Consider the following 25,506-nt stretch of genomic DNA (forward strand, 5'->3'; position numbering starts at 1 on the left):
CAGGCACCATCGAGTCCGCAGGAGCGGCTGGTTGCCAGGCAACGGCGGCGAGGCCGCCTGCGGAAGGGATCCGGGGCTTCGGCGGAGGAAGGGGCTCCTCCTCGGGGACAGCAGCCTCTCGCGGGAAGGAAGGAGGGAGGGAGCGGCGCGCTTCCCGGCTGCGTCTCCCCCTCGGCGCCCCGCTCTCCATCCTCGCCCGGTGAAGCCTCCGCTCGCGCCAGCCGAGGGGCGCCAGGAGGAGGGCGGGCGGGCGAGCCCGGGCCGGGCGCTCCACCGATGCGCTGCAGATTCCCAAAGACGCCTGGGAAAAGGTGGCCTTTTGCGGGGCCCCTCGGCGCCTCTTTGCAGAACGAGGAAGGAAGAGAGGAAGGGAACTAGGCCAGAGCCGCTTGAAGCTCCGGAGCAGCGCTTCCCAAACTGGGGTCTGCAGGTGTTTTTCGGACGAGAATTGTATTCCAAAAAGATCTGGAGACCCATGGTGGACGTGCCCAAGGATTAAGGCTTTCTGGGAGACAATATAGAATGAACTGAAAAAGGTATTTAAACATACCCTTTTGAAGAAGCCAGAGGCCTTTCTCCTGGGCATAGTCGGCCAATTGGTGCCAAAGAAAGACAGATTTTTTTTTTTATGTATGCCACAACAGCAGCAAGAATACTTATCTCAAAGTATTGGAAGACACAAGAACTACCCACCCTGGAAGAATGGCAGATGAAGGTGATGGACTACATGGAATTGGCAGAAATGACTGGCAGAATCCAGGACCAGGGAGAAGAGTTTGGTGGAAGAAGATTGGAAGAAATTTAAAGACTATCTTCAGAAATATTGCAAAATTAATGAATGTTAGAATGATGTTGGATAGAAATTAAGTGGTTTCTAGCTGTAATGGTATAAAAGAATATGAAAAAAATTGATTTTTAACATTGATTTTTAAAATTTAATGCTATAATATATTAAGATTAAAGATCAGGATAAAATAAGGAGGGAAAGGAATTGCTGAACTAATAAATTGAACTGGAATACAAAAAAGGGAGGTATGAGGAGATCCGGGAAACAAGCAAATGAAAGATAAGTGACAAAAAGATGGAATTGTTTTTAACTGTTTTTTATTTTGTCTTTTTTCTTTTTCATTATGTAATATTGTGAAAACTTTTAATAAAGATTTATATATATATATAAAAAGGTCTGGAGACCCAAGTTTGGGAAACCTGCCTAGAGAACAAAAAACTGGCAGGACCGAGAGATTAAACTGTGGCAAAAGTAGAAGGAGCAACTGATGAAGTGGAAGAACCACTAAATGATAAAGCTGGGATCCTGGAAAACAAAAAGTTATAAATGAAAAGATATCTGGATAATCTGACATCAGTGGAACTGAGAAGAGAGTTCTATCTACGATTTGGAGTGATCCCAGGAGGTAAAGCTATTAAATCTCTGGCATTGTTTTTTGGAAAAGACTGGGAGAAACGCAAAATGGAAACATAAATGGAAGAGTCAATACTAGATAAGGTGGAAAACACGGCAAATACAAAGTGGAAATTGAAGAGACAGAACTGGGTGCGGACCAATGGATATGCAATAATGTATTAAATTATATTCACAGTGGAGAGATGCTTATACCTGCAGAGGGAGAGATTTATCATTATTTTATATAGAGTCATGGATGGTGAAATTGTTGGACAAAGTTGATAAATGTTTGAGACAAACTCTTGCTGACATTTATCAATATCCTTAACTGGGAACCCCTTTTGGACTTTTTGTGTAAAAAGGAAAACACATCTGGGTTTGAAGACTGGAAAAATACTGGTTTATGGTAGTTGGATGTTGTCATGAAATGAATGTTTTGAATTTTTTAATGTAACAGACAGGAGAATCAGAAGCCCTTTTTGTTTTATTCTCCCCCCCCCTCTTTTTTTCTTTCTCCCCCCCTTTCTCCTGTTGTATCAAAAAAGCTTTAATAATTTAAAAAAAAAAAATGTATGCAGCATTACTTTTTTCTGGCTCCTATCGAGGGAACTCCTTGCCACTGGCAGTGTCAGTCACTGTGTGGAAGAAGCTCTCTAGCCAGCAACAGCCAAAAAGGCGAGTGGGAATGTCTGAAGCCCACCAGCTGCCTGCCCAGGCTTCCAGGCCTCCTCCTCTCTGGCTTTGGGGCCTTAACATCCAATGGGGGCTCAAAAAGTAGAGACATGCAGGACTCCAGCAGCAGCAGCTCCTCCTCCTCTACAGGACTAACATCTGTCTGCCTGAGATGCAGCCTCAAGGAGCGGTTTTTCTCTTCTCCACACAGCAGCACACTTGCTGCCCCCCCCCCCCGCTGCCAGGGCTACAAGGGGAGGAGAGAATTTGGCCCTCAGTGCAGAAGGGCTCATAGAGATGGAAGATCCTAAGGCTCAGCTAGTCCAACCCCTGCAGTGCAGGAATCACAGCTGAAGAATCCCTGACAGATCACCATCTGACCTCCATTTAAAGGGGAAGAAGAGTCCACCAGGGAGGGCTCCTCCGCTGCCTGCTGGGGGTCCCCCCCCCCGCTCCTCCAGCCCAAGTACTTCTCTGAAGAGGCATGAGGCGCAAGCTGCTCCCTGCAGCTCTCTGTATTCAAAGGGGGCCTTGAAAGAAGAGACCCCCTCTGCAGGCAGGAGCTGACTCCCCTTGGGGGCTGGTCCCCTCCTCAAAGACCAGAGACAATGAGGACACTGTGGCTTATTTACAAAACAGTTTATTAAAAATAGGAACAGAAACAAACACTTGGAGCAGCCTCAGCTCTGGAGATGGGAATGGGTGCCCGTCGCTGAGCAACCGGCCCCAGCCCTGTTGGGGAGGGGGGGAGGGAGGGGAACCCAGCTCTTGGGGGGGGGGCGGTGTCTGGCCAGCTGCTGGCTGCCTCTTGCACCTGCGACATTCATGGCACTGTGCCCACCTGCCCACCCACTTTCTCCAGGGCTCAGGAGGAGGTGCCTCTGCTGCACAACCCAGGGCAAGAAGGGCAGCCAAGCAAGGGGGAGAAAAGGAGCCGCCCAGAGGAGGGTGAGGCTGCCAGAGAAGGGGGTGACTGTGGGGCTGGAAAGCATGTGAGAGAGGGGAAGGGGCAGGGGGAGGAGCCAACCTTACTCTTCTTCCCCCCTCCCTCCCTCCCACCCCCTTAAATAACAAGACAGACATCTCTGTGCTGTGCAAAAAAAACCCTCTGTACAATTCAAGCAAAACAAAACAAAACTCCATGCGTTGAGCCGGGGGGAGAGGGAGGCCACTGGCCCCGGGGGGGAAATAATACTGACAAGGCACACAGCCCCCCTTCCCCGCCTTGCCCCCTCCCTCCTGCCCCCCTCCCGATGGTGGCAGCGATTGTCTGCAGGGCTCCTGGCGGCTGCGGCACATGCAGGAGGCACAGCCAAGCTGGTTCTGTGCAGCGGTGGCAGCAGCGTCCTGGCGGGGGGAGGGGGCCCTTTGCGGAGGCAGCGCCCGGGCACTGCTGGCATGGGGGCAGCCCTTAGGAGGAGACGGTGACGGCCGCCAGCGCTCCGTTCCGCGAGTAGAAGAACTTGCTGAAGGCCTCTTCAAGTAAACAGCTCAGCCGGCTCTGGTCAGCCTGCAAGGGGCAGAGGGAAGGAGAGGCCAGTGAGAGCCCCACTCATGGGCTGAGCCCGCCCACCCAGCCTGCCAGTGGGCAGGATCCTACCTCACTGATGAATCCCAGCTGGACCAGTTCGGCCGCCAGCTCCTGGATATTGTCACCTGGGAGAGGGGGAGAAGAAGAGGCAGCGAAAGTCAGGAGGAGGAGGAGGGCTTCCCTTGCCCAGCAATGCCCGGGAGGGAGGGAGGGCAGAACTTACTGGGCAGCAGGTCACAGCTCAGGTGTCGGTTCAGCTTGTCTTCCAGCCTCAGCAGCAGCGTCAACTGGGCAGAGAGAAGCCAAAGTCAGTCCCTGGCCCCTGGCGCACAGCCAACCCAGGCCCCTTCAAGTAGGGCAGAAGAGACACCCCCCCCCATCCCAGGTTGGTACATACATGGTGCTTCACCCCTTCCTCGACTGACTCGATGTTGCATTGCATCAGGACCACCTGCGGGAGGCAAGGGGAGGCAGTGAGTGGGGGGGGAGGCCCTGGCGGTGCCTGCTGGCCAGGCTCCAGGACCGGCAACTCACCTTGCGGGTTTCCACTTCCGCAGGCTCTGGCGTGGGCGTCTTGACCGATGGGGGCGCAATGGGAGACGTCACCACCTCCTGCTGCGGCTGATGAGGGCGGGGCAGGCCGAAGGCCGTGAGGGGGTAGATGCCGTTCCTAGAGGGGGAGAGGGGTCAGGCTCTGTTCCCCAGGTGGACAGCAAAGTTGCAGGCCTTCCACTTGGTGGAAGAGAAGGGAAGGAGGCAAGGGTCCAGGCTGGTCAGCCCAGGAGAGGCTCCCTGGCACACAAGAAGGTGGTGGGAGAAAATTCTCACCTCACATCCTCCAGAAACTTGTCTAGCTCCAGGGCTGGGGACTGGGAGAAGCTGTGCGGTGGGGAAAGCACAGAGTTAGATAAAGGGGGACCTCAATGCTGAATGCAAATTCTCTGGTGTCTGCTCCCCTCCCTGGCCTCCTTGGGGAGGGGCCAGAGGGACACCCACTGCTTGCCCTCCCCCTCCCCACATTCCCAGCCCCTCAGAGAAGCCTCACATCATGCGGACGCCCTCGCGGTCAGCATGGTTGATCTCAGCCAACACTGCACTCATGTCCAAGTTCTTGGTCATTTCTTCAAGGGCGTTCTCTGGGATCATGTCTGTCAGGAGGCAAAGGAGTCTTTCAGGAACGTTGCAGGGGGCTGGGCTAGATGACCCTCAGGGTCCCCTCCCCACCTACAATTCAAACATCCCCTCGCCCTCTGCAAGGAAGGCAAAGGACACTCCTTGCCTCCTATGAAGGGCGGGTGGTGGGTTAACAGAGGTCAGGAAGTGCAGACGGTTCTCGCAGTTGATGGAAGGCAGGAGGGGGCTGTCCAAGGGTCTGTACGGGGGCCAATTCTATGACTTGGACTAGAAATGATCTGAGCCATCAAAAGAGCCCCCAAAGGATCTCTCCAAACTGGCTGAAAGAAGTGCAGTGGAAGTCAGAGTGCAGCAAGTGGCCTCTGGGGCAGAAACATCCACACTTCCCAGATGCCCCATGGGATCCGAACTGACAGGGTCTGGCCAATGGGAGAGGCCTTTGGGCTGCAGCGGAAAACACGCTCAGTGAGTGATGGCAGGAAGAAAAACGCCAGGCTGAGTGTGTTATGAGAGCAACTGAAGTTCGAGGCATTTTCGTATTGCCAACATCCTAGCACCTGTCCATAGAGGCAGGAGAGGGGCGTAAAAAAAGCCAACCAAGATACTGGGAACCTTCTCTAAAAACGGAATGTGAAAATAATTGGGCCTTTTCAGCTTAGGGAAAATGAGGAGGAGGAGGAGCCCTAGGAAGAGAAGCAACCAGAGTGGGGTGAGGGACGAATGGATCCTAGGGGAAGTTATTTCCCCTGTGGCACCCCAAGCCCCTTTCTGAAACTGCAGGTTCTGCCAGAAAGTGCTCCAGGGACTTCCTGCCTTCAGAGTGGGGGGTGGGGGCAGAATGCGGCACCACAAGATGTACGTCACAGCACCAACGGAGGGCCAGGCTGGTGCATGGAAGGAGGGGACCCACCCAGGGCCCCCTGTCAGAGCAGCTCAAAGGGTCCTCGGGGCTGAGAAAGCCCCAGACCCCAGCAGCCTTCCACCCTGCCCCAAAGAGCTCTCCAGGGGCTGGGAAGGCACCGAGGGCCAAAGGCTCCAGGCCAGACCCAGCAAGGGCCGCTCTGCCCAGTGCCCTGGGCTGCTTCTGCTCTCTGCCTCCCCAGCCACTTCCCTGGGCACCCCCCCCTCAGTCTCCACTCACGCTGATGGCCCACAATGCAGTGGGCTGCCAGGAGCTTCAGAGAGGGCACTTCAAAGAGGGCTTGGTGGAAGAGGAGCTCGCGGGCCGTGGGTCGCTTGCTGGGCTGCAGCTCCAGGCACTTTTGGATGAACTCCTGGAAGGAGGGAAAGGAAGGAGAAGGCGTGAAGGCCGAGACTTGGGCCCGTCCCAGGAGGGAGGGAGGGAGGAGGGGAGGGGCGCCTCACCCGCTGCAAGGGATCCTCCAGCAACTGGATGGCATTGTTGATCGCTTCCTGGGGCACGTAAGAGGATTCGCCATTGCCCTGGATCTCCAGCACCGCCATCTGCAGGGACAGCAGAAGCACAGCTCAGTGGGGGGCTGAGCCCCACAGTTGGCATGCTGCAATCCCGGAGGAACCAAAGGGCTCCACCAGCTGCCATCACACACAACGAGGGAGAGACAGGGGACTGGCTCTCTCCTTTCCAAATGGGTCTCTCTCTCCTCTGCTCCTGGAGGTTTCAGAGACCAAATGACACCCCCGCCCCACGACAGAAGGAGATGCACTGTGCACTCCTCACCCTGTCGAGATGCCAAACAAGCCGCCCCTTCCCATAAGGATTCGAGGTTGGGGGGGAAGCAGCTATGCCCCCCAACCCTCCCTCTTCACAGCTCTCCTTGCCTTACCTCCAGTGCACACATCCCAAAGGAGTAGATGTCCACCGCGGTCGTCACATGTGCAACTTCTGGAACACAAAACCAGGAATCAGGACCCCCTGGCTGGCTGGCAATGGCCATTCAGAGCCACTCAGTCATCGGGCTTGGGAAGTTGGGGGGGGGGTACCAGTTGTTATTGGCCCATAACCTGTTCAGACTTGGAGCCACCATTTGTAGCTGACACTACGCCCCCCTTTGACCAGGGCAAACAGCAGAGTATGCACAGCTCCAGAATCCAGGAGAGTCTTCTAGCAGAGTATCAGGGTTTTCCTGTTTTCCAGTAGCCAGTCTTTCCCAGAGTTCCCAGTTAAGAAACCTCCTTTCCCACTCAGTTCAGTTTAAAGTGCTTATTGTCTCATGGCACAAGACAAGCATAAACACCTCAGCTACATGAACCTTTAAGAGAGGCTGGTACATGAGCTAACCTACTAGAATACCATTCTTCTGGTCTTAGAAGGAGACCTTGTGAAGATACAAGAGAAATCCACTTGCACTTGACCCTGAACCACACAGCATGTAACCTGCAGCTCCTCCACCAACACCTCGCACTGAGCAAAAGCTCACACTCCTGGCAACGCTCCTGAAGGCAACCTCAGCTTTATAGCCGCCTCTGCCCATACAGGTTCCTTAGAGCAGCATTTCTCAACCGTGGGTCTCCAGCTGTTGTTGGACTACAACTCCCATTGTCCCTAGCTAGCAGGACCAGTGGTCAGGGATGATGGGAGTTGTAGTCCAACAACACGGCTGAAAAGCACTGCCTTAGAGAAAGGAAGGGTGGAGGAGTCATGCTCTGGCCATTTAGCCTTGGACTGGTATCTAAGCCACCCAGTGTAGCTGGTGTGCAAACTCTGAACAGAAACCAAACATGGAGGGGGGGGGGCTCAAGACATGGAAACCCTGATGAGCCACTTCAGCCCTCCCCCCTCCCCCCCAACAATGAGCTGCCGCTCTCCCGCCTTTCTTACCGCCATACTCCGGGGCAAAGAAGTGCAGGTTCTTCTGCTCCTCACGACACGTCTTCACGTGGTTGTTGATGGTGTCTGGGGCCACTGGAAGGGGGGGGGGGGAAACAGCAAGGAATCAGGGGCTGAGCCTCCTCCTCCCTCCCAAATTGCTCTCCTGGGGCGGGCAGAGGGCATTCGGGCACAGCTGCTGCCCCCCCCAGTCCAGTCCCAGCGCAAGACAAGGGCAGGCGCAGCTCAGAAGCAAAGGGGGGGCAGGCCCACGGGCTCCTCCAGATCTTCCATCTTTCCTGGGGGAGCTCCAAGCCCCAGCAGCCAAAGCAACCCCAGCAGGGAAGGCAGATGAGCCCATTGGGAGCCAGGGGGTGGGGTGGGCAAGGCAGCACTGCTGGAGGGAGAAGGCAGAGGGAGTCCTGTCTGCTGCTCCTGGGTCTCCACTGCAGAGAAGCGTCAGCTGGACCAGCACTAAGGCAGGCACAAGGGGCTGCAGAGTAAGGGGGGGGGGTCCTGAGCAGCAGCAGCAGCTGGTGTTCCACAGACACCCACACTGACCCACCCACAGACACCTGAATGACAGGGAAGGGTACAGACAAGACAGTCCTCCTCTCTCTCTCTCTCTCTCTCTCTCTCACACACACACACACACACAGACACACACACACACTGGCCGGCTTCCGGACTTTTCCTGAAAGCCCAGCAATGGAGAGGGGGATTCCCACTTGATCAGGTTTGCCCCAGCCTCTGTCTCCCCACCAAAGAGGGCTGCCTCCCCTCCACTGCTGCCCCATCCATTCACTCAAGAGGCACCGCCCAAGAGCAAAGACCCCAACGGCCCAGTCGCCTTAGAAATGCCAAGGGGAGGGGGCAGTGGCCCTGGAGCCAAGGGTGCCGCAGACCCAGGCCCCAAAGCAGGGATCCACACAGAGGGCAGGACTTGGTGGGCACCCTGAGGGTAGTAGCGATGAGCAGGAGGAGATGGACGCTGGGGCAGAAGCTGCACCAGGCCTCCTCCTCCTCCTCCTCCTCGGCACCCAAAGCCAGACGCAGTACCAGCCGCTTTCTAACACAACTGCTGCTGCTGCTGCCTTAGAAGGGAAGATTACACCAGCTATGGCCTGCAGCAAAGCACCCCTAAAATCCAGCTTGTGACCTGGTAGCCTGCACATGAGAAGGAAGCTCAATTTTGGCCTGGAAAGGCAGAGAAAGACTCCATGACAGGAACTGGAGCTCCCTGAGCTGCTGCCACCACCTCCGTTGCTGCAAAGCTCCCCCGTCCTCCAAAAGTGGCCCAGACTCCCTTCTGGAAGCAGTAAACCATCATAGGACCACCTCAACGCAACTCAAATTACCAGCCTAGTGGTTTCAATGGCCAGAGGCGCCTGCTAGAAGAGTCCCAAATTTACCCACCCACCCACCCCCCGCAATTCAGATGTGGTTTTAAAGGTCATTTCCCAGACACTGAAGCCAAACACTTCCTGACTGGCACCCTTCAACGTTTTCTTTGCGCTTGGATCGCTGCCAGGAAGGCAGGATTCATGTTCTCTGCTTTCCATTTTCAAGACTGACTTGAGCTTAAAATGGTGCTTTTCACCCTAGCAGACAGAATGGACCTTCCCCTCTCAGCCACTGCCCCAGCCTTTTACTTTTGTCTTTTACTTAAAACTTTGCTCCAAAGCTCCACAAAAGCACTCCCCAGTCCTGCTGCTTCCCCTGTCCCCCCAGGGACCCCCAAAGCCAAATCTCCCACTCCACTCCTGACCCATGGAACGATATCCTGGCCTCTCCTCCTTGGGTTTCCACCAGGTGTTAGAACTGTGGTGTCTGTAAGGGGTTCGGACATCCTGGTTAGTTTTAATTTCAGCCTCTACACAGGGGGCCAGACATGTACACAAGGGTTTGGACCAGGGGTCTGCAAACTTTTCCAGCAGGGGGCTGGTCCACTGTCCCTCAGACCTTGTGGGGGCCGGACTATATTTGGAGGGGGGAATGAATGAATTCCTATGCCCCACAAATAACCCAGAGATGCATTTTAAATAAAAGGACACATTCTACTCATGTAAAAATATGCTGATTCCTGGACCGTCTGCGGGCTGGATTTAGAAGGCGATTGGGCCGGATCCAGCCCCTGGGCCTTAGTTTGCCTACCCATGGTTTGGACGCTCCCCAGTCTCTCAACCAGCAAAAGCTCAGGCACACTTGTCCTGATCAGAATAAATGTAAGGTACCTATATTTTAAATTTCAGAAATATGCCACCAAATATAATTGCATGTGCTAATCCCATCTGTCTGCAGAGTTTCCATACACAGCAAGTGTATTCTAGTCACAGAAAGGTGTTTTTATCCCTCATGCCAAAAATGGGAAACTTGCTCAAAGGCTTCCTTCTGCTGGGGAACATGCTTTTCAGGAACAAAGTCTGGCATTCACGTTGCAGCACCTGCAGTTGAGGCTCTCAGGCAGGCAAACGAAGCAAGGCGGAGCTGCTGGCATCAGGCAAGAGAGACAAGGCCACGCGGCTCTCGACTCGGAAGAGGGCAGCTTCTGTCCTTCCTCTTGCGGAGAACGGCAGGGCCTTCAGCTTCCTGGAGCGCTGGGCTCACTTTTGCCCAGGCAAGCCTTTGCCAACACAGCTGGCAGCTATCTTCCTGCTGCCCACTATCTTTGGGATCCAGCTCAAAGCTTTTCACTTTCTTAAAGCAGTCAAATAAGCTTGGGCTTCCCTTCCCTGAAAGTGTTCTCTCTCTGTGTGTGTGGCAGATGAAGACCCAGCCCCCTACCACCACCTTGGCTCCTCCGGAAAGTGTCTTCTGGGGAAGGCTGGCCCACCAGGAACTGGGGGGGGGGGTGCATAGCAGGCGCCCCCAGCCCCAAAGAGGTCCCTCCAATGTAGCTGCCATGGCTTTGCCAGACTTAGTGCTTCAAGTGTCCAAATCAAATGCACTGTCCAGTGGTACTCTCAGGAAGCAAGCGGCCTTGGTTTTGCAGACTTCCTTCTGCCTCTGGGCAGGGCAAGGCCTTTGACAGCCCATGAAAACCTCGCCAAGAGACACAGCCACGCCTGAGACTCACTGAGCACCCTACCCAAACTCACCCACCCCAGAGACTGGGGCCCTGAGAAAAGCTGAGCTCTGCTCCCGGCCCAGGCTCCCTTCCACAGAAGACATGCCACCTGCATGCAGCCCAAGCAGCGCCAGCGCCCTGGCCGCCCTCCTCCTCCTCCTCGCGTTACCTGCCGCCTCTGCGCCACGAGCGCCACCTCTCCTCTCGGCCCTGCTCCCGTCCAGCTTCCACCTGCTCCGCTCCACTGAGCTCGCCTGGACCAAGGTGCCCAAGGATTTCTTGCCTGCCCAAAGCGAAGGGCTCTTTCAGTCCTTGGCCATGCCGGGGGGGGGGGGAGGACACCCCAGGGCCCCCGTCTCACCGCCTGCAGGGCACAGCTCGTCTTGCACCAGGCATTGCCGGCCTTCTCCGCCAGCCCTGTGTCTTCTCCTTGCTGGCAGTGGAAGCAAGAGAAGGCCCTTCCCAAGGCAGACCTCCCTACCACTAAGGCAGGAGGCGCAGGCAGCTCCCCAAAGGGGGCGGCAGCAGAGCAGCTGCAGGGCCTGGGCACTTCCAAGGCTCCGCCAGGGTCTCCCAAGCACCTCCGGGCCCCTGCGCAGGCGACACCAGGCACACAGCTCCCAAGAGTCAGGCTCCGCCACACGCCTCCGACCCACTGCCAAGCAGCCGGCCGCAGGGAGCTGGAGGAGGCAGCAAAGCCACAAGCCAACAGCAAGCAGGACCCCCCCCCCAGGGCCACGAGCGCAGGAGGAGGAGGAGGAGGAGGCTGCAAGGGCGGCGGCAGCTTCTGCACAGGCACAAGCAGCCCAGGACACATGCAGGAGGCAGGCATGCAGCAGAAAGGCAGCCCCCCCACCCCACCCCCGAGGAGCCCCACCAGGTGGCAGGACTGGGGTGGAGCTACATAGAGCCCAGGTGCCAGCCTTCACCGGGAGGAAAGCGAGCGTCATAGAGGCCAATACACAAAGTGATGCTCTCGTATCTATATCTCTATAGATAGATACTCCAAAGGTCACAGTCACATCACAGAGCAGAGAGATTTGCTCACCATTAGCAAAAATCCTATGAAAGACTGTTGGCGAGAGAGAGAGAAAGAGGCAGCCCATAAAAGCAGGAAGTACAACCAGGCATGGCGGGCGCCGAGGGGTCAGCCCTTCACCTCAGCAGTCACAGCGCCCACGGCCGCCACAACCGGGCAGGGAGAGGCGGTCCTTGCCTACCCAGCCACAGCGGAAGGCGAGGGAGGGTGGGGGGCTCCTGGGACAAGGCCCTTCCCTGCTCCGGCCAGGACAGAGACCAGGCCAGCACGGCCAGGAGCTGCCTCTGGCTCAGCCACCCCCTTTGGTGGGCCCAGGAGCAGACCAGAGACTCCCTGCCAAGGGAGTGGGGTGGGGAAGGGGCCCAGGCACTGCTGGGGAAGGGGAGGGCTTCTCTTGAAGTCCCTCCCCAGGGCACGCAATTTAGTAGTGCAGGATCCTTGCTGCCTTCCCATCTCCCTTGCCCCCAGGTCAGCTCCAAGCACCCCCCCCCCCGATTTCCAGTGGGTCATGGGGGAGCAGAGGCCTGAAGTCCTCTCCCCAAGGCAGCTCCTCTTCCACAGCTGCCAGAGGAAGGGAGGCCATGAGTGCCAAGCCAAGCCCAGAGGCCTCTCCAGCCCAGGAGTCCAGCAGCCTCCCCTCTTTTCACTAGCCCCCCCTGACCTCCCCCCCCCCCAGCTTCAGGGCCTCCTCTGCACACCTCACAGGCAGCCTCAGGTGGGGCTGAGCAGTGGGAACCTCCTGGACAAAACTGCCAGCCACCGGGGCTGCAAGAAGCTCCCCCCCCCCTGAATTATCAATGGGGCTGGGAGTGGAGATGGAGGGAAGAGAAAACAGGCAGGGAAAGAGGCAGAAAAGGGCTCTGGGTTTTCCAAAGATTTTTTGGCTTCGGGGGGTGGGGTGGGAATCTTAACAGATTTTGGGGGGAGGCATGAAGGGAGAGAGAAATGTCTCTGAAGAAGGTGCACGCGGAGGACAGAGGGGGGATCCTAAGGTCAGGGTTCAGGTGCTGGGCCCACGACCACAACCAAGCCTCCATCCACTTGCTCCCAGACTTAGGGGAGGAGGTGGCAAAGCCAGGCAGAGCCTCCCAAGCAGCACTGCAGGCCCTGAAGCTCTTCCCAGCCCAAGGGAAGGGGAAATGGCGGCACAAAGTACTGGCCCACCTCCTGATTTCCCCCCCCCCCCCCAGCTTCAGCTGACCAAACCCGTAAGACAACCACCCGTTCAATTCCCCACTAAGTACAAAAATGGCTCATCAAGAGGTTGTGGGGAAGTGGCAGCCAGGAAGCCCAAGGTGGCGAGGGGCAGGAGGGGGAGGCTCTCCCTCTGCCGTCTGTGCCCAGCCCAGCGTGCCAATGCCCAGGTGCAGGTGGGACCCAGAGGAGCCACCCAGTTCCGTGGGGACTGAAGCAGGACCAGTTGAGGATGGGGCAGGCGGAGGCCTCCGAGTTTGCTGCAGGGCCAGATCCACACAACAGATGCCAGTCACACCACAGCCGCGCTTCCTTCTCTTCCCTCTTCTCAAATGAGCCTCGGAGGGGAGAGCCAAGGGCATTTGCTGGCCTCCCACACCAGCTACTAAGATCCCGACAGGCAGGCGCAAACGGTGCCGTGGAGCTTTCCTAAATCACAGCACTTGCTGCCCCTTGCCATGTCCCGGAGAGCAAGAGAGTTTGAAAGAGCAGGTGCTTCACCCCCTGGACTCAGCTGCTTCAGGAACACCCGTGAGATAAGCTCCACCAGAGATGTCAAGCAGAAGCGGCGTTGGTCCCCGTGTGGAGGCAGGCTGGAAGCTCTGCCATGATCCGGAGCCACAGGGCAGGTGGCAGCATCTTGGCCCAACTGCAGAGACCCCTCTCTGGTGCCCGGGGGGATTCTGAGCATTGTGCAAGGTTGCCAGCCGCCACCGCCCTGGAGTTCCCCAATCCCAAGCGTGGCTCTTCTAGCCTGAGGGAGTTCCCTGTCCAAGCACCTCAGGGGCCTCATCCGTGCTCTCTCTCACCCCATAGCATGCCAGGAAAGGCTCTTCTCTTGGAAGCAGCGAGGGTTTCTTCCACTAGAGATGGCCAGAAGATGTCACTGGCCCACAGCTCCTTATGGCTGGTCTGGTCTGGATGAAATACCGTAGACCCAAACTTGTACAATGCAAAAAAGAGGGTGGTACTATTGTGAGCTCTTTGCCCTGTGGTGGTCTTTGCAATTCTTGAAAACTTGAACACACATTATTTTCTTGAAGGGGGGGGGGGGAGAACCTCTGCTCAAAATTTGGCCAAGACTCCAGAAGGTTCTGAAGTCTGTTCTACGCTGGGGCAGAATCCTGAGACGAGTGGCTCCAAGCGATGGCCCTGCAGGCGCAGCAGCAGCAGCAGCAGCAGCAGGGAAGACTGGGCACCCCTTGGCACCCCCACAAAACTCTCTGCCCACCACTCAGCCAAAGGCATCCCAAGCGCAGAGCAAGCAGGCCAGTCAATCTTGCAGTTTGTTCCACCGGGAGGGCTGGTCTTCCTCAGCCTTGGCAAAAGCATCACTGGGGGCAGGTCTCTGGACCCTTCCCTGCCTCGCAACATATGGAACTCACTGTGACAAGGGGAGGGACATGAGTCTAGGCAGAACCCTCGCAGGGCTGTTGTGAGGAGAAAAGGGGAAAGCAGGGAGGTCACCTTTGTTTATTTTAGAAAGGTCTATGCTGCTCTTCAACAAAAATTCCCAGGGCCGTTTACAGAAAAGGGTGATGCAAAACTCCATTGGGAAAAACCCCAACCACCCTGAACTCCTTTTTTCGGGGGGGGGGGCAGGAAAAGGCAAAGTCACACAGGGTGGTGGTGGGACAGGCCCTTCAAAGTCCAGAAGAGAATCTCCACCCTCAGAGGCAGTTTCCCAGACTCTGCACTCAGCCAGGTGACATTTTGGCTGCCCCTGAACTGCAGGCACCTTTGAAGGGCTTTGTTCTCAAAGGAGTTTTAGGACTTGAAACCACAGAGGCCAGCAGTCCATTGCCATGCACCACACACACACACACACACACACACACACACACACACTTGCATCCCTTGGCAGCTCTACACTGTGATGGGTTTCCTACCCATTTAACTGCCACAGGTCTCTCCTAGTGCCCAGGAAATTGCAGACCCAGCCCTTGTCTTCTGCCAGGAAAGCCAACCTCACTGCCCTTGGCAACAAGAGGGTTCTGGCTAGTCTGTCCCAGGAGCTCTCAAGAGAATCCAGAGATGTCCCAGAAGTGGGAGATACCCAGGAAAAGCCCAAGGGGAGCTCTCCCATTTCCTCCTCAGAGCTCTCGGGGGCTGGGGGTGCCCAAAAGACAGCTCGGCAAAGCACTCCAGCTGCCCTTCCCTTTCCTCAAAGCCCCGGCTGCCTGGCTGGCAGGGAAGCAGCAAGAAGAGGAAGGAGGGACCAAAGGCCACCTGGAAGCAGTTTCCTGCCCCATGCCCTGGAGGGACGCAGGCACCCATGGTCTGGGCAGCCTGTCCAGGCACAGAGCGTGGGGTGGGAGGAAGCTGGGGGCTGGGAAGCCTGAGAAGGTGGTGGCAGCGGCGGCGGCGGCAGCAGCAGCACTAGCTGCTCAGGGCCACACGTATCCAGGTGGCAGAGTTCTCCAGGAGGTTTCCAGAAGTCAGCAATGAAGGCTACAGAGAGAGGCACCAGCTGAGGCTCAGAACCCCAGGTGAGCAGGGCAGCAGGAGCCCACCAAGCCCCTGGGCCTTCTGGGGAGCTCCTTCCCTTTCCAGTGACTCTTGAGATCACTGGCTTGTGGCTCTGAAGGAGAGGCTTACCTGACCCGATCTTGATCAGCCCATTGTGCTGGATGAAGATGGTGTCACAAGTCAAGTTTCCGTGAATGATGGGGGGATCGCAGGAGTGAAGGTAACTGGAACGGCAACACAAGGAATGGTGGGCCCAAGAGGCTGGCACCAGCACTCACCGCCCCCAACAAAAGGCCACGTTCACAGGGGCAAAACCAAGGCCTTGTGCCTGAGGCTGCCAGGGACTCCCCAAGAGAGCAACAGCCACCACTCTTCTACCCTCAGTCAGCTTGAGAAGGAGGCAGGCAGGCGGGCTGGCAAAGCGGCAAGCCAAGTCCTGCCACAACTGCCAGAGGGAGCCGGAAGCAACCGCTCTCCACCCTGGCCTCGGAAGAACCAAAGGGGGCATGCGCCGCCAGGCTCCCAAAGCCTTCGAGGGATTCAAAGCATGTACCTGAGAGCAGACAGGATCTGGGTGCACCAGCGCTTCCAGGCCTAGAGACAGATAAAAGGAAGAGGCTCTAAGCAACACCCACAACAGGCAGCTTGACTGCAACAGGCAAATACTTTCCTTATTTCCTTGCTTCCCTCCATGCCACTCAGAAGGAACAGGCCAGACACTTCCTGGTTCCTCCCCAGCCTCCTGTCCTTCTGGGGCTCTGGGTTGGCCAAAGGAAGCTGCTTCTCTGTGCTCAAAGGCAGGAGGCCTGGGACCCAGGAGCAGAGGGAGGAGGGAGGAGAAAGAAGTGAGGGTCACCTTTTCATTCATAGTTTTGTGGTTCTTCTTCGTCTTCTTCAGAAACTGCTTCAGGCTGCCAGAGGACATGTACTCAGTGATGAAGATCACCTGGGAAGGAGAAGGAAGTCACCAACTGCTGCTGCTTCTCCACAAGCCCATCAGGAAGACGTTGGGGGGGGGGACCCCACTTACCCTGGCCTTGTTCTCCTTCACATCTGCCCAGTACTTGTGGAACTTCACAATGTTGAGGTGTTCTAGCTGGATCAGGTTGTCAAAGACAGCTTTGACCTTCTCCTGGAGGGACAAAGCAGAGGAATGCCAGACCCCAGCAAGAGGAGAGCCCATTGCTTACCCCAGCCTCACAGCCGTGGAGAGACGAGTGCAGTGCTGGGAGAGAACCCCCAAGGGCTGGCCAGGCAGCAGCCAGCCCCCCCCCCAGGAGGCCAGCCAGTCTTCCCACAGGGTTCTGCACTGCTGGGATTTATGCCACTACCTCCCAGGCGTCCTGAGCACGATGCCCACCTACTCCCCATCCTTCCCATCCCAGGCTCACCAACCTCCTGAAGCTTAAAATTCTTGCGCTCCGAGAACTGGACCTCATTCCAAACCACTTCCACCCCTTCTTCTGTGTCCATTGCCAGGTAAGCACTGTCAATCCCAGGAACATTGCGCTGATTCACCTGCATGGAGAGGGGCAAAAATAAAAGCAGTGATTCAGGGAGCTGTGGAGACGAGGAGCTAGTGCCTGCGGAGACCCCCACGCCTGAGTCAGGAAACTCCTGAGGACAGGAGCAGCCCAGAAAGATTTGCTCCAAGACCTCTTCCTGACAAGTCAGTCTTGCTGCTCTGAAAATCACAGCAGAGATTCATGTCACAAAGAGTCAAAAAGCTCTCGTACCCTAAATGATGGCGGCTGAGAAAGTCAGTCCTGGAACCAACTGGAGGGGGTGGTTGCCTGGGCTTTATCCTGAGTGATGCCCAGGATCTGGGGCAAGATCTCAATCTCATTGACATTTATCAATTTCAAGAGACGACTAGAAGGTTGCCAAGTCAGCACAAGACAGTTTGAAAGGGGGAAACCTAAAAATGTGGGGATCAGCTAAGAACTGAGACGATGAAGTTTCCCCAAGGTGCTCAGTGGCTATTTAACACCATGATGACAGCTCAGCTAGAATGTAGACCACTGATTAGGAAATGCTCCCCCACCAGTCCAGCAGAGAGATTTAATGACAGAGGGTGCCTTCATTCAGAGAACAGAAATCTTGCCCAGAGCAGAATAGAAAGGAGTAAGGACTCTGGGAAATAAGAAAGTGAATGGCATAATGCTAAAGGGGATTCCTGCATTGCAAGGAGTTGGACTAGATGACCCTTGGGGTCCCTTCCAACGCTACAGTTCTATGATTCTACGAAAACCATGGTTGACTAAATATCCAAACCAAGATAATCCAGGGTCTGGAAACCAAGCCTTATGAGGAATGGTGGAGGTAACTGGGTATGTTTACCTTGGAAAAGAGGAGACTGAGAGGAGATACAAAAGCCATATTCAACTATCTGAAGGGCTGTCCCATGGGAGAGGGAAGGAGCTTGTTTTCTCCTGCTCTGGAGGGAAGGACTTGAACCAGTGGAGTCGAGTTTCAAGAAAGGAGATGCCAAGTCAACACCAGGAAGAGCTTTCTGACGGAAGAGACGGGTCTTGTGCTCAGGCCCCGCTTGCAGGGTTCCCATAGGAGGGGGGGTGTTCTTTTATTTTATTTTTATTACTTTATTTCATTTCATTATTTATATGCCACTCATCTGACTGGGTTGCCCTAGCCACTCTGGCCGGCTCTCAAGAGAATATTAAAAACACAGTAAAACATCAAACAGTAAAAGCTTCCCTGACATGTTCTGACACTAGGGTACAGGAAGAGACTTTTGGTACTCTTCACAACATGCTTGGAATTTCACCACCATGAGCAACTATGGGTCATTTATGGAGACTGCCTCCCTCACCACTGACTCTCTGGAGGAAAGTAAAAACATTCCTGCTTCCCCGAGCATTTGATGGCTGAAATGCTCTTCCTGAAATCCCTGTTGGGGGGGATGATTTAATTGTTTTAAACTAAATTAAATTAAATGATATTGCTATTGATGTGTTTGCCACCCTGGGCACCTTTGAGAGAAAGAATGGGATGTAAGTTGAATTGATGCCGATGCTGATGATAAAATAATGGCAAAAAGCTGGAAAATTCAGAATAATTTTAAACAGTACTAAGCCCAATGCAGATCCTTGGGGACCACAAAGCCTGCCACGCCTCAATTAACCATAACTCTGATAACAACCCCCCCTCCCATGGGTCCCCCCGGTTGTGATGGCATGATGCCAGAGCTTTTGTCTCCCTGCAACACTTAAAAAAACAACAAAAACTATCAAGTTACGATACTATGATAACAAAAAGTTTGTGGGCACTTGTTCCCCCAGCGGGTTGGGCCAATATGGCCCCCCAGCCAAAAAAGGTAGATATACACGTTTGAAGAGAAACAAATCAAGAAGACTGGAAGGCCAGGCTTTGTGGAAGTCATTCCTCTTGTTCTTCTGGCCTGAACAATTCACACTGCAAGAATTTTCCCCAGCTCTGCTAGGACAGATGCTTGGCTGAAAGGTCTACAGTGCCCATGGATCCCTTGAAAGGTGGGCTTCCCTCTGATGGGCCTGCCCCCTGCCGTCTCCCCTGGCCCTGTGGCGTGGGAGAAACCAGCAAAAGCAGCAATGCCAAGAGCAAGGGCCTCAGGCCACCATGCTGGTCCCTTCCCCAAGCAGGGGAGAGGCAAGGGAGCAAGAATGGGCCAGGATTCCTCCTCCTCTTGCCCCCTCCTCTGCAGAAGGCAAGAGCTGCCTCTGGCTGCCAGGGGGTGGGGGCACCCAAGGCTTGGCTGGACCCACACCTGGAACAAGCTGGCCTGGCCAGTGTGCAGAAAGGCCCCTGGCCCTCTTGCTGCCTCCGCAGCCGGGAGCCTTGCGCAGAGACACTTTCCCTGGGTGGGCTTTCCCCATCCCTCACCAGAGTGGCGCAGTGGCAGGAGAGACACCTCCTTCCTGATGTTGCAGAAGAGGGCAGGGATCTTTCCCCTGGTCCTTCTATTCAGGAGGCCAGAGCACCCCCTGCCTCTGGGGCCCACGTTGCCTCTTTTTCAGGCCTGCTCCCCTTGCCCCTGCCCAGCCAGCCAGGCTTCCTCCCTGCCCCAGCTTGCAACAGATATGACGCAGCAGCCTGCCTTGCATCAGGGCCACATTCCTCCCCAGGGCCCAACCCTCTTCTGGGGCACAGCCACTTCCTGGAGTCCTCACCAGGTCAAGCCACAGTGAGTCAGCCCAAGGAGTGACACAGAGTAGGAAAGGGCTGGTAGGCAAGCTCCTCACCATCTGCCCAGAGATGTCTAGCAACACGCCCCCCCCCAGCCCAGCCAAGGAGGGAGGGGCAAAGGAACAATGAATGAGAACAGCTGCAAGAAGAGGGAGGGCCAAACTGCAGCCAAGCAAAAAAGGCCCCCAGACTCAGGGCTGCTGGCAGGCAGATCTATTTGGGGAAAGGAAGGGGAGGAGGGCAACCCAAGCCCATGGCCACGGAAGCTCCCAGGCCGCTTTGCACCCCAAAAAGGCTCATCAGACAAGGCTTCCAGGAGAGTCTGGCCAAATTCCTTCCCACCTTGTTCTCCCTCCAAGGCGCCTCTTCTCCGGACACACACACTTCCCCCACCCAGAGGCACAGCCCCTTGGAAGCCAAACAAGGCCTCCTGTGTTGGTCTCAGGCCCTCAAACCGCTCGCCCTGCTCTTCACTTCCAGCTTCGGGACCAACTCTGACAGAGGCCAAAGAGGAGTCAGGCCAGGCTAGCGATGACCAGTCTGTCTGGAGATTCTGATCACATTTTGAACTGCTCCCTGGGAGGGGAGGCTTTTCCATCAAAGGCTCCAGCCCACAAGACAGCCAGGATAGCCCCAGGAATACCCTGTGCAAAGCAGGCATGTCAGCTGCCCCCCAAGACCAGCAGTCAGTCAGCCTTGGCTGGTCAAATAGTCACCATCCTGCCACTCTCAGCCTCAGCCAGCCGGCACAAAAAGGTGAACTGTGCGCTCAACCTCCTCCCAAGCCCCCCCCTTCCATCTTCCAAGGGACGATTCAGCCTCTGGGTGAGCAACAAGTCCCTTCCAAGCAAGGAACATCTTCTGGCACCCAGGGGCCTGGGGAGAGGACCCTCTCCTGGAACATGAGCCAAGGAAGCAGGAGGCAGCCGTAGCTTTCAAGCCTTTCAATTCCTGAAAGGGCATGGAAGCCGAGTGTGGCACCACAACCTGAAACGGCAAAGCACCTTTGCACCCACAAGTCAGGGCTCCCAAAGCTTCTAGGCGCAGCTGGTGCCATTGCTACCAATGCCTACTAAAGCCATCACCCAAACAGGAGTTTCCGGTATGTTCCGGCATTCCTCTGGTTGGGGAAAGGACAGCTCACACAGGCAACCTATGGAAATGGGATAAAGTCCCTGAAGACAACAGTGCCATGTTCCTTGAAGAGAGAAGTACTGGGTGGGTGACTGGAATTAAATGCACACACACACTGAGCACCACCTGGCCGTGCCCAGCTTCAGGGGAAGAGAGAAAAGAGCTCTGTATAAGGTAAAGATAAAGGACCCCTGGGCGGTTAAGTCCAGCCAAAGACAACCATGGGGTGAGGCAATCATCTCTGCTTTCAGGCCGAGGGAACCGGCCTTTGTCCACAGACAGCTTTCCAGGTCATGTGGCCAGAAGGACCAAACTGCTTCTGGTGCAATGGGACACCATGATGGAAACCAGAGCACACCAAAACGCCGTTTACCTTCCCACTACAGCCGTACCTATTTATTTATTTACTTGCGTGGTGTGCCTTTGAACCGCTAAAATGGCAGGAGCTGGGACAAGAGACAGGAGCTCACCCCGTCGCACGGATTCCAACTGCCAACCTTCTGATCAGCAAGCCCAAGAGGCCCAGTGGTTTAGACCACAGCTGTGTACAAGACTGTCTTAGAACATTGCTCAGGAAGTTGAGGGACTGCAGAATATAGCATCAGAATTGTTAAAAGGGATGATGGATGGAGAATATCACCAGGAGCTACATGCGTACAAATCCTGGTTCTAATCCGAGCACATTTGAAGGTGTTACTTTTAGCTTATAAATGTTCTAAACAGTTTTGAACCGCGACACCTACAGCAGGGCTGGGGAACCTGTGGCCTTCCAGGTGTTGTGGGGCGGATGGCAGGAGGTGAGAGTTCCACAGTACCTGCAGAGCAACTCCCCGTCCCTTGACCTGGCTGGCTGGTGCTAAGGGGAGTTGTAGCCCCTAATCTTTCCTACATAAACCTGCCTGACCAGTAAGTTGAGCCTCAGAGCCACCACTTCTCTCAGAATTCTTTTCCCCAGAAAGGATTGCCTGCGGTAGTCTTTATTCTCGCTTTGGTGCCAGGTAAAAACTTGGATTGGCCCAGACCTTGAAATTCTGTTTATTTTAAGCTCTAGCTTGAGTTTCAGCTGGCCAGACCTGCAACTGCTAATTTTTATTGAGCTCTTTTATTCATAAGCAACTCTGATCTAAATCTGCACATAACACTGAGATCGGCATTCAGTTTCTAATACCAAATACTGAATGCTTCCTTATGCGCTTACATTCATAATCTTACGTAAGATTTACTTGTCGTGTCACTTGTCCATCTCTACTGTCGTTATATCCCACCTGGGGAAAAAGCCCACAGCCACCTTGAAAGAAAGCAGGAGAATGCTGAACTGGGTATAAAATAAAGGATGATGCATCAATAGAGAACAGAGGCTGAAATAGAAGACAGACTCATCTCTAGAGACCCTTCGTCTGCAAACAGCCTGACACGCCCTCCCCAAGAAGCAACACAAACATGAAGCAGGCAAGGAACCTTTGACAAAATACTCTTATAAAATTCCAATATTTTGTCGCTTGCTGAAAATATTGATTTGGTAGTTATAATTTTTATGGTGCTTTAATTATTTCATCCTACTCTGCTATGATATGATTATGAACTGGTGGTTTATAAATATTTTTACAAATCAACCAATATTATCAGAGCTGGAATGGACCCTGAAGGCCATCTTGCGCAACCCCTGCTCACTGCATCCCTGATGGATGGTGGTCCAGGTGCCTCCAGCCCCCCCACCCCCCCACGGCGCCTCTGTTCCACTGCCAAGCAGCTCCTCCACTTGGGAACTACTAATGTTGAAATAAGAATCTGTTTCCCTCCTGCAATTCCCATGCATTGCTTCTTGTCCTGACCTCCAGAGCCACAGAGCAGGTGTCTGCTCCATCTTCTGCCCAACAGAAGATCACCATCATCTCTTTATCCCCTAAGCATATGCAGCTCTTTCCACTGCCCCCCCCGTAATTTCCGTAACACCACCCACTATGTTCTACCTCCCCCCCTCAGGTCCTGCTTGTGGGCTTCCCACTGGGGCATCTGGTTGGCCCTGGGGGGGGGGGGCAGCTGCTGGACTGGATGAGCTGCTGGTTTCTTCCAGGTCCTTTTATGATGATCAGTTAAGACACCTAGATCCTCTCTATGTTCAGCAGTAAATTTCATCAGTCACTCAGAAGCCATCCAAGCATTAAATGGTATATAAATCAATAATAATGCCATCCTTTCTTTGTGCTACAAACACAGAGGCCCGACTTAAGAGAATCACAGAGCAGAGTCCTACCTTGCAGGAAACTGCTCTGCCCCCCCTGCAAGTCCACAACTACTGAAAACTTGGGAAGCAAGGAGGCCCAGGAGCAAAGAAGACTAGAATCGTGGAGTTGGAAGGGACCCTGAGGGTCATCTAGTCCAGCCCCCCCAATGCAGGCATCTCAACTCAAACACCCCTGACAGCTGGCCATCCGAGCTCTGCTGAAAAGCCCCCCGGGAAGGAGAGTCCGCTGCCTCTCTCCCAAGGAGGGAAGGGTCCCCTGCCCGGGGAAAAGCCCCAGCTGGTGGGCAAGGAGCCCCAGGGCTCCAGCTCCGCTCCCCAGATCTCCAGGGCGGGCTGGGAAAGATCCCCGTCCCTGAAGCTTCCGGGAGCGCCTCCTGGGGTGGCTCCCGGGCTCCCCGACAGGGCAAGGGCCGCTTCTTCCTCCTCCTCCTCCTCCCGGGGCCTTTCGGGAGCCGCGCTGGGGAGGCTCCCGGGGCTCAGCTCCGCGCTCCCACCTCCTCGCGGCGCTTCTGCCACCTCCCGCACGGCGACTCCTCCAGGATCTCCGACTCGTCCTCGCTCTCCTCCTCCTCTTCCTCCTCCTGCGCCGCCGCCGCCGCCGAGGCCGCCGCCAGCGGAGGGGACAGCGAGGTCATCCCGGGCCCCGCCGCTCCAGGCGCCGCCGCCTCGGCCTTCGGGTCGGAGCCGCCTCCGCCTCCGCCTCCTCCTCCGCTGTTGTGTCCGGCCTGCTTGGCTTCGCCTTCGGACATCGCCGGGAACCGAGAGGGGCGACCTGCAGGGAGGGAGGGCGGGAAATGAGGCGCCGGAGGGGCGGGGGGGCGAGGCCTGGGCGGGAGGGCGGGGCCTGGGCCCCCGGGAAGGGGCGGGGCGGGACTGGGGCTCCCCCCCTCCCGGGCCTGACCCCCCCGCCCCGCCCCCTCCCCCGGACCCCACTCACCGGGCGCGGGCCGGGCTCCAGCTCGCGAGGGCCAACGGGCAGCAGACGGAGCCGCGCGCCGCCTCACGCGCTGCGGAGGCGGGCCGGGACCCGGCGCCGACCAATGAAGGGGCGAGCCCAGCCGCGGAGCGCCTTCGGATTGGCCGCCGGACTGGCTCCGCCGTGACGAGACGTCGACGCTGGCGGGGAGCGGAGTGCGCGTGCGCCCGCGGGAGAGGGCGGGGCAGGGAGCTCGCCGGCCGGCCGGGCGGCGGCGCGCGTGCGCAGTGCGGACTCTCCGGGAAGAGCTTCCACGGGAGGCGCCCGCGGGCCGGGCGGGGCGGGATGAGGCCTCTCAGCTGTCCATCCCACTGGGGAAACGGGCTTGCAGGGCTCCTGTCAAGCGGGAGCGGCGCACGAAGGGCTTTCCTTGGCGAGGACCCCGCGTCTCAAGCAAATAATAATCATCATCATAATAGACTGTAGCTCTTGCCCTCTACCCGCGGGTCTCAGGGTGCTTTATCTGTTTATAGGATCTGTGGGATTAGCAGAAAGGACTCAGCCAGGCTCTTGGGAAAGGTTTTATCAAGAACATCTTGCTCTCCATACTATTTCAGCTCAGGTTTTACGGGTAAAAAGTGACATTTCATCAATAAATGGATGGATTCCTTGATAAAACGGAGCTAAGTGAAAGCATCTGCTATAAATAGGCACATCTAGCTACTTTGTTACCATTTTAACTGAGATGTCGCCATGGTCATTTGCAAAAGGGCTCCTACTACTGTACATTACTATCCCTGTGCATTGATAGTGATATGTCATTATATTTCCATAAGAGTTGGAATCAAATGAAAAATCCATGGCAGATGACCACCCAACATCTACTTAAAAACCTACAAGCAAGGAGAATCAGCCACCCTCAGAGGCAGATTTGAAGATTACTGACATCACCTCTCAATCTTCTCCAGGCTCACAAATCAACGGTTTCTTTACCTGTTCTAGGACCCTTCCTGGTATCAAGCTGAGTGGTCGGTAGTTGCCTGGATCTTCTCCCCCTTTTTGAAGATGGGGACATTTGCCCACCTCCAGGGACCTCACCTGTTCTCCAAGGTGCTAAGGCAGATGCTCTGAGATTACACCTGCAAGTTTCTTCAGCACCCTTGGGTGCAGCTCACCAGGCCCTGGAGGCTGGAATTCATTTGAAGTCTCCAGGTGTTCCCTTTCCCCCTCTCTTCCTATCTTGGGCTGCAGCTCCCTCCTTGCATCGTTTACAGTGGTACCTTGGGTAACAGACGCTTCAGGTTACAGACTCCGCTAACCCAGAAATAGGACCTCGGGTTAAGAACTTTGCTTCAGGATGAGAACAGAAATCGTGCGGCAGGAGGCCCAATTAGTGAAAGTGGTATCTCAGGTTAAGAACAGTTTCAGAGGTTAAGAACAGACCCCCAGAATGAATTACGTTCTTAACCCGAGGTACCACTGTATTCGGTTATCACCAGGATGGGCATCACTTTCCTTTTGGGTGAAGACAGAGGCAAAGTAGGTGTTGAGCACTTCCGCCTTCCCTCGATCACCCAAAAACCTTTATCCTCTTTTAATAAAAAGGCGGACACTGGGTGATGGAAGCTAGCTGGCCCCTGTCATCCTGGGCAGAACTGTTGGTGCTGTGCATTTCTTCCTTAAATCAGGTAGAAGGGTAGGAAATTCAGTGGTTATTTAAGTTACTAAGGAGT

The 25,506-nt window shown here is 55.5% G+C and overlaps 1 protein-coding gene and 1 long non-coding RNA gene across 4 annotated transcripts; one reads left to right on the plus strand and one right to left on the minus strand.

Moving 5' to 3' along the window:
• The first annotated feature begins 280 nt into the window (after positions 1-280).
• LOC310702875 lies at positions 281-3,136 on the plus strand. The gene is made up of 2 exons (XR_014523733.1): positions 281-478; positions 1,197-3,136. It is a non-coding gene; the product is annotated as an uncharacterized lncRNA (long non-coding RNA).
• On the minus strand, positions 2,699-23,935 carry NRBP1 (nuclear receptor binding protein 1). Of its 3 annotated transcripts, none has more exons than XM_083494464.1 (19): positions 23,795-23,867; positions 23,352-23,629; positions 16,692-16,814; positions 16,327-16,428; positions 16,153-16,242; positions 15,850-15,890; positions 15,426-15,520; positions 10,764-10,877; positions 7,540-7,623; positions 6,545-6,603; positions 6,105-6,203; positions 5,881-6,013; positions 4,651-4,753; positions 4,434-4,484; positions 4,140-4,275; positions 4,003-4,056; positions 3,829-3,892; positions 3,675-3,730; positions 2,699-3,584 (listed from the first exon to the last, which is right to left on the minus strand). In XM_083494464.1, the coding sequence occupies exons 2-19, from the start codon at positions 23,604-23,606 to the stop codon at positions 3,486-3,488; spliced, it is 1,758 nt and encodes a 585-aa protein (XP_083350590.1). In that variant the 5' UTR covers positions 23,607-23,629; positions 23,795-23,867; the 3' UTR covers positions 2,699-3,485. The 3 variants fall into 3 exon arrangements, with proteins under 3 accessions (XP_083350590.1, XP_083350591.1, XP_083350592.1); XM_083494465.1 differs by lacking the exon at positions 10,764-10,877 and adding an exon at positions 11,643-11,666; XM_083494466.1 differs by lacking the exon at positions 10,764-10,877 and having other exon boundaries at positions 23,795-23,935.
• Positions 23,936-25,506: the final 1,571 nt, after the last annotated feature.

This window comes from Podarcis liolepis (assembly GCF_965112155.1).
Source record: "Podarcis liolepis genome assembly, chromosome: 3".
Classification (NCBI taxonomy): domain Eukaryota; kingdom Metazoa; phylum Chordata; class Lepidosauria; order Squamata; family Lacertidae; genus Podarcis; species Podarcis liolepis.

Bases quoted from the DNA above. Each gene is read 5' to 3' on its own strand.
- NRBP1 (XM_083494464.1), bottom strand. From the start codon at position 23,606: ATGTCCGAAGGCGAAGCCAAGCAGGCCGGACACAACAGCGGAGGAGGA. The intron at 6,204-6,544 runs GTAAGGCAAGGA...CTGTCCCTGCAG, and splicing joins TTGGGATGTGTGCACTGGAG to ATGGCGGTGCTGGAGATCCA. The intron at 3,731-3,828 runs GTAAGTTCTGCC...CCCCTCTCCCAG, and splicing joins GAGCTGTGACCTGCTGCCCA to GTGACAATATCCAGGAGCTG.